This window comes from Halichoerus grypus, chromosome 1 (assembly GCF_964656455.1).
Source record: "Halichoerus grypus chromosome 1, mHalGry1.hap1.1, whole genome shotgun sequence".
Taxonomy (NCBI): domain Eukaryota; kingdom Metazoa; phylum Chordata; class Mammalia; order Carnivora; family Phocidae; genus Halichoerus; species Halichoerus grypus.
In genome coordinates this window covers 147346040-147354274 of record NC_135712.1, presented here as the reverse complement: position 1 = coordinate 147354274, position 8235 = coordinate 147346040, and the positions used below count along the sequence as shown (strand labels likewise).

Below are 8235 nucleotides of genomic sequence, written 5' to 3'. Positions count from 1 at the left end.
CATGATTCCTGAATTATATGGTAAGCCTATTCTAGCTTTATAAAAAATTGCCAATCTTCTTTCAAAAAAAAAATTGCCAAACTGTCTTCCAAAGTGGCGGTACAATTTTGCATTCCCACCAGCAGTAAATGAGAGTTCCTCTTGCCCTACATCCTCTCCAGCATTTGGTGTCAGTGTTTTGGACTTTAACCATTCTAATAATTATGTAGTGGTATCTCTCTGTTGTTTTAATTTACAATTCCCTAATGACATAAGGTGTTTGGCATATTTTCATATGCTCATTTGTCATCTGTACGTGTTTTTTGGGTGAGATCAATTTTTTTTTAACTTTTTAAATAACTGTGGGATGGTAGACCCACCCCTATTCTGCCACTCACCACAAATAGATAAGACACCTCCCTCGAGAGGAGCTCTTGCTCACTGGGCTGCACGCACAGAGGGCAGGTTCTGAAAAGAAGGAATTAGCAACACTGAAATCTCCAGAACAAAGGCTCTAATTAAGGTATGTATTAATGAGCATCCTTGGGGAAGAAGGATAGAAGTAGGGAGGGACACTTTTATGTCCCTGGGAAAAAAGCAAAGGGAAGGCAAATATTTCAGAAGTCTGGCAGAAGAGGTGAATTTTTTTTTTTTTTTAATCTTTGTATGTCCTGAGTCCACAAACCTGCAGATGTCTTAGTGGCTGTCCATGGCTCTGACTGAGGGAGGCAAGCCATGCCATTTTCTCTGCAGGATGCTAGGAGGGAGTCAAAGCTCCTATAAGAGTGGGAAGAAAATACCTCTTATCACCAGGCATTTTTGTGCTGGTTACAAGGCTTCTATCAGACAAACCGTTACTCAGCTACAAGATAGTCTAGAACTTGAAAGTCAGGTGGCCTAACTTCTAAAAGACTGGAGTGTTTTTCCTCTACCCACAAAATAGCTAAATATGGAAGAGGAAAAAGCATTCAGAGTAGATGTAGGTTTGAGTCCTGGCTCTATGGCCTCCCTCTCTGTAACTTTAGTCAGTGGACTGATGGTCTCTGAGATTCAGATACAACCCTAACTCCAGAAACAGGAGGTATGAGGGCCTGCTTCACAGGGATTCAAGAGAAATGAACGAAAGAATGCATCTAAAACACCTTGTCCACTGTAATAAATGATGGACATTCTTAATACTTCACATAGATTTTACTGATGAGAGAGCATGGGGGAAGAATGGATTGGGGTTTAGCAGGAAGAATCTGGGGAAGGAATAAGTTGAGGACTTCCCCTTATTCTAGGTTATTAGGAGAGCTGAATAGAAGGAAGGCAAACAGAAAATTATTTTTTTTTAAACAACTGTTAGACAAGTGGGAAGGAAGATGTAGGAGGAGAGACTATTATTTTGAGAGATACTAGCTACAAAAAAAAAAAAAAAAAAGACCCACCTCCATACTTCAGAAACTATGTTTTTAAACCCACTTTGGGTACATACTTAAATAAAATTAATATCTTTAAAAATGGCTAACTTGCCAGGCATTTCAAAATATAGAAAGAAAGGTGGCTTAGTGGACAGGGGTGTCTGAATGTTCAGAAGCCAAACACCTTGGAAAAATAATGTCCAAATTGAAAGCATCTTGAATGTGAATATCAATCTGAGAATTATCATGTTGTAATTGTTGAGTCTTCCCTCACATAAATATAGCATATGTTTCCTTTTTAATCGTGTCCTCTTTGATGACCTTCAACAAAGTTTCATAATATTTTACATAACTGAGCTGCTGTTTTTATCACATTTGTTTTTAGAAATCTTAGCAATTTTTGTTGCTAGTATGATTGGGATCGTTTTTTTTTTTCCTATTGCATTTTTAAAATAGTTATTTATGGTGCTTATAAAAGCAGTGAAAAGAATGAACTGAACTCTTTAGAAGAGCGTGGCTGTATTTCTAAAACAACAGTGCAGGGAGAAGAAAAGTAAGATACAAAATGAGAGACATGACAACCATTTGTGTGAGTCAAAAGAGCACAAAACAATATTATATATTATTTAGGGGTACATTGAAGTATGTAAAAGGACAGGGGAAACTTTGGAATGAACCATACCAGATTGGTTTCAGTAGTTGCTTCCGGGGTCTGGGAATCGGTTGTGTAGTTAGAGAGAGCTCTGGCTTCAGCTGTATTGCATTAGAAAGGCAGGAAGAGAGGGAAAGAAAGAAAAAAGAACTAAAAGCAAATCTGAGAATATGTTAGCAATTGCTAATTCTGGGTCGTGGAACGATAGGTATTTAAATTGTCTTCATAAATTTTGGCTTTTCTTATCCCACCCAATCCCCCCTGTACTGGTCAGCTGGGGCAGTTTTCAATTTTTAAAACATGTTAATAGACCTTATTGTTTAGAGAAGCTTTAGGTTTACAGGAAATTTGGATGGAAAATACAGTTTCCATATGCTCCTTCCCCCACCCCTGGACCCCTTCGTCTGTTTCGGCTGCCATAGCAATATACCACAGGCCGGGTGGCTCAAATGGCAGAAATGTATTTTCTCAGGGTTCTGGAGGCTACAAGTCTAAGGTCAAGATGCTGATATATTGGGTTCCTGATAAGTGCCCCTTCCTGGCTTACAGACAGTCACCTTCTCAATTTGACCCCCTAGGACCTTTCCTCTGGGCATGTACTGAGAGAGAGAGAGAGGTCTTTGGTATCTCTTCCTCTCCTTATAAGGACACCAGTCCAATCAGATCAGGACCTCACCCTTACAACATCATTTAACCTCACCTCCTGAAGCTCTATCGCCAAATACCATCACAAGAGGAATTGGGGCTTCAATATATGGGCACACAATTCACTCTTTAACATCCTGCCCTCTGGCTTCCCAAAATTCACGTCCTCAAGTACAAAGTACACGCACTCCATTTCAACAGCTCCCAAAGTCTTAACCCATTCCAGCATCAATTCTAGATCCAAAGTCTCACCTGGGTATCATCGAAATCAGGTATGAGTGAGACCTGAGGTATGATTCATCCTGAGGCTGAATTCCTCTCCAGCTGTGAGCCTGTGAAACCAGACAAGTTACGCGCTTCGAAAATACAGCGGTGGGACAGGCATAGGACAGACATTCCCATTTCGCAGGGCACAAATCAGAAAGCACGGAGAGGTGGTGGGTCTCTGGCAAGCCCCAAAGCTAGCAAGGCAAATTCAATTAGGTTGTAAGGCTCAAGAATAAGCTTCGGGGCGCCTGGGTGGTTCAGTCGGTTAAGCGTCTGCCTTCGGTTCAGGTCATGATCCCAGGGTCCCGGAATCGAGCCCCGCATCGGGCTCCCTGCTCAGCGGGAAGCCTGCTTCTCCCTCTCCCTCTGCCCCTGCTTGTGTTCCCTCTCTCGCTGTGTCTCTCTCTATCAAATAAATAAATAAAATCTTTAAAAAAAGAAAAGAAAAGAAAAGAATCTTCTTTGTCTGGGTGCTCTGCCCTCCGGCCCCACTAGGTGGCAGCGTCACCTGAGGACCCCAGGCTGGGGCCCCACCCCCAGGGCACTGAGCGGGTGGGCCTCCTGCCAAAGGGGAGGAAACAGTCTTACCCCTTGCACCTGTACGGACAGCGCTAGCCCTGATGATTTCTGTATCTTCGGGGTCATTCCTCCGTTTTCTTGAAGGATAAAATGTACTCGCAGGCATATGGCTCTATTGTCCCATCCTATAGAATCCTAGAAGTCCAAACGCGTTGGTTTATTTTGTCCCGTCTCTGCAGCTTTGGACCAAACCGGCAGCGTCTCTCCCCCTAGCTTCTGTTGAAACGGCTGATGAACTCCATGGGTGACCTCTCTGTGGAGTGGTCCTCCAGCCACACCTTAGGCGTGCTCTCCAGAAACACTTCCTCATTTCTGTGGTACGGACAGGCTTCCAAATCTTCGAGTTCGGATTCCTCTTTGTGTTAACGACTCCTTCAACTTACCTCTCTCCTCTAGCATTTTACGATAATCGGCACAGAGAAGCCAGGCTGCCTCTTTACCTTGGTTTAGGAATACCCCAGACAAATACCCAATCTTCCTCAAAACACTGGAACACAATTCAGCCAAGTTCTCTGCCACTTATAGCAAGGATCCGATTCCTCCACTTCCAATAACATGTTCTTCATTTCTGCCTGAGACCTCACCTTTAACATTCATATTTCCGCCCCCGTTCTGTTCACAATGATACCCGTAATCTCTCAGACGATGGAAGCTCTCTCTCCAGCCTCCTCTCTTCTGCCGGAGCGCTCAGCATAATCACCTTTACCATCCACATTGCCACCAACAGGCAACCTCGGCTTTTTCTAGCATGCGCCTGAGGATCCTTCCGCCTCCACCCATTAGCCGCTTCCAAAGCCACTTAGGTATTTGTTACAGTAGCACCCACTTCTCAGTATCATAATCTGTACCAGTCAGCTCAGGCTGCCATACCAAAGTGCCCCGGACTGGTGGCTTCAACAACAGAAATTAATTTTGTCACGGTCCTGGAGGCTAGAGGTCCAAGATCAGGGTGCCAACAGGGCCGGTTTCTGGTAAGACCTCTCTTCCTGGCTTGCAACCATCCATCTTCTTGCTGTGTCCTCACTGGTCTTTTCCCTGTGCGTGCAGAGAGAGGAAGAGAGAGAGAGAGCTTGCATGCTCGGGTGACTCTTCTTCTTCTAAGGACACCAGGCCTATGGATTGGGGCCCCACCCTTATGATATATTTAACTGTAATTACCTCCTTCCTGGCTCATCTCCAAATATAGTGACCTAGGTGGTGTCTTGGCCAGTTTGGGCTGCTATCCCAGAATAACGGAGACTGGGTGGTTTATAAGCAACAGAAATGTAATTCTCGCCATTCTAGAGGCTGGGAAGCCCAAAATCAGGGTGCTAGCAGGCTCTGATGAGAACCCTCTTCCAGGTTGCAGACCACTGACTTCTCCTTATAACCTCACATGGCTGAGAGCCGAGAGAAGAAGCAAGCTCTCCTGTGATTCTTATAAGGGCACTCATCCCATTCATGAGGGCTCTACCCTCATGACCTCATTTAACTCAATTACTTCCCAAAGAACCCACTGCTTAATACCATCACAAAGTGGGGTAGGGCTTTAACATATGAATTTTGAGGGGCGCCTGGGTGGCTCAGTCATTAGGCAGCTGCCTTTGGCTCAGGTCATGGTCCCAGGGTCCTGGGATCAATCCCCGCATTGGGCTCCCTGCTCAGTGGGAGGCCTGCTTCTCCCTCTCCCACTCCTCCTGCTTGTGTTCCCTCTTCTGCTATCTCTCTCTCCATCAAAATAAATAAATAAAATGTTTTTTTTTAAAAAACATATGAATTTTGGGAGGACACAAATGTTCAGTCTGTAACAGGGCTTTAGGGCTTCAAAATATGAATGAGGTGAAGGGAGGCAGTTAGAATTCAGTCTATATTTTTAAATAAAAATATTTTTAAGGAATGAATCTCTCTTAGGTGCCTCTCTGACCTGGTCCTTCTGCCTTGATGGATTATACACTGGAGCCCAATGTGACCACAGTAACCGACTACTACTATCCTGATGTCATCGCAAGCCCCTGTGATGGGGAACTTATCCAAAGAGATAGCAAGTTGCTTCTTGCTGTCTTTTACTGTGTCTTGTTTGTATTTGGTCTTCTGGGAAACAGCCTGGTCATCCTTGTCCTTGTCGCCTGTAAGAAGCTGAGGAGCATCACCGACATATACCTCTTAAACCTGGCCCTGTCTGACTTGCTTTTTGTCTTCTCCTTCCCCTTCCAAACCTACTATCAGCTGGACCAGTGGGTGTTTGGGACTGTAATGTGCAAGGTGGTCTCCGGTTTTTATTACATTGGCTTCTTCAGCAGCATGTTCTTTATCACCCTCATGAGTGTGGACAGGTACCTGGCAATCGTCCATGCTGTCTATGCCATGAAAGTGAGGACAGCCAGGATGGGCACAGCCCTCAGTCTGGCCGTGTGGCTGATTGCCATCATGGCCACCAGCCCATTACTAGTATTGTACCAAGTGGCCTCTGAAGATGGCATTCTACAGTGTTATTCATCTTATAATCAACAGACTCTGAAGTGGAAGATCTTCATCCACTTTGAAATGAATATCTTAGGTCTGTTGATCCCATTCACCATCCTTATGTTCTGCTACATTAGCATCCTGCACCAGCTGAAGAGTTGCCAAAATCACAACAAGACCAAGGCCATCAAGTTGGTGCTCATTGTGGTGATTGCATCTTTACTCTTCTGGGTCCCGTTCAATGTGGTCCTCTTCCTCACATCTCTGCTCAACATGAACATCTTGGATGGATGTGTCCTGAGCCAGCGGCTGATTTATGCCACCCATGTCACAGAAACCATTTCCTTCACTCACTGCTGTGTGAACCCTGTGATCTATGCTTTCATGGGTGAGAAGTTCAAGAAACACCTCTCAGAAATATTCCGGAAGATTTCCAATCATATTCTCTTCTTCATAGGAAGACAAATACCTAGGGAGGGCTGGGAAAGATCCCCCTCCTCCTGTCAGAACCCCTCCCGTTCCTCCAGCACAGACTACATTTTGTGACAGGGGTGCTTCTTTTAGGAGACAAAAATGATTTACACTGGAGTCTGAGGCTACATGAAGGGATACTCTTAGAAATGTGGTTACAGACACAAGGCATATTTCATGAGAGTTAATGAACTCTGACTATTGCAAATTAATCTTCTCAACTTTCAAAGATTTTGTTACCTTTTTCTGGAAATAGTCTATATATCTCACTATTAAGTATAATGTTAGCTTTGGGATTTGTTTTTTAGTTTTTGTAGTCTCTTTATCATATATCAATTTAAATTTTATCAAATGTTTTTTCACATCTATTAAGGTGATCATATAGCTTTCCTCTATTATTCTGTTAATTTGGTGAACTACATTGTCTGATTTTAAATCAACCTGTATTTTCCCTGGAAAAAAATGACCTCTTGTTCACGATCATTTTAATAAATAATTGGATTCTCAGAATTTTCATATCTGTGTTCATGAGAAATATTGCCCTGTAATTTTCCTTTTAAAATGTCCTGGTGAAACATGCAGGGATGTCCACTATCACCACTGCTGTTCAACATAGTACTAGAAGTCCTAGCCTCAGCAATCAGACAACAAGAAGAAAAAAAGGCATCCGAATCGGCAAAGAAGTCAAACTCTCATTCTTTGCAGATGATATGATACTTTATGTGGAACACCCAAGAGAAATCACCCCAAAATTGCTAGAACTCATACAGGAATTCAGCAGTGTGGCAGGATATAAAATCAATGTACAGAAATCAGTTGCAATGACGTGGATGGAACTAGAGGGTATTATGCTAAGTGAAATAAGGCAATCAAAGAAGGACAATTATCATATGATCTCACTCATATTTGGAATTTAAGAAACAAAACAGAGGATCATAGGGGAAGAGAGGAAAAAATAAAACAAGACGAATTCAGAGAGGGAGACAAACCATAAGAGACTCTTAATCATAGAAAACTACTGAGGGTTCCTGGAGGGGAGGAGGGTGAGGGGATGGGGTAACTGGGTGATGGACATTAAGGAGGGCACGTGATGTAATGAGCACTAGGTATTATATAAGACTCATTAATCACTAACCTCTACCTCTGAAACTAATAATACATTAAATGTTCATTAATTGGGGACACCTGTGTGGCTCAGTTGGTTAAGCATCTGCCTTTAGCTCAGGTCATGATCCCAGGGTCCTGGGATCGAGTCCCACATCAGGCTCTTTGCTCAGCAGGGAGTCTGCTTCTCCCTCTGCTTGCATCTCCCTTTGCTTGTGTTCTCTCTCTGTGACAAATAAATAAATAAATAAAATCTTTTTAAAAATGTTAATTAATTGAATTTAAATAAAAAATTAAATAAAATTATAAAATAAAATAAAATAAAATGTCCTGGTCAGATCTGCAATAACATGGATGAACCAGATGTATTATGCTAAGTGAATAAGTCAGAGACAGAAAAACAGATATCATGCAATTTCACTTGTATGTGGAATTTAAGAAACAGAACAAATGAACAAAGAAAAAAAGAGAGAAACAAAAAACCAGATTCTTAAATACGGAGAATGAACTGGTGGTTGCCAGAGGGGGGGATGGGTGAACTAGAGGATTAAGAGGTACAAACCTCCAGTGTTAAAATAAACCAGTCAGGGAGAAGAAAAGCACAGCATAGGAAATACAGTCAGTAATGTTTTTTGGTGACAGATGGTGGTGACTACACTTACTGTGTATGATCACTGAGAAATATACAGAATT

At 42.7% G+C, this 8235-nt stretch overlaps 1 protein-coding gene across 1 annotated transcript; it reads left to right on the top strand.

The window, feature by feature from the left end:
- The first annotated feature begins 390 nt into the window (after window positions 1-390).
- Window positions 391-7612, top strand: CCR8 (C-C motif chemokine receptor 8). Its single transcript, XM_036076825.2, has 2 exons — window positions 391-502; window positions 5416-7612. Exon 2 carries the CDS (start codon window positions 5446-5448, stop codon window positions 6511-6513), a length of 1068 nt encoding a protein of 355 aa, XP_035932718.1. The 5' UTR covers window positions 391-502; window positions 5416-5445; the 3' UTR covers window positions 6514-7612.
- The last annotated feature ends 623 nt before the right edge of the window (window positions 7613-8235 follow it).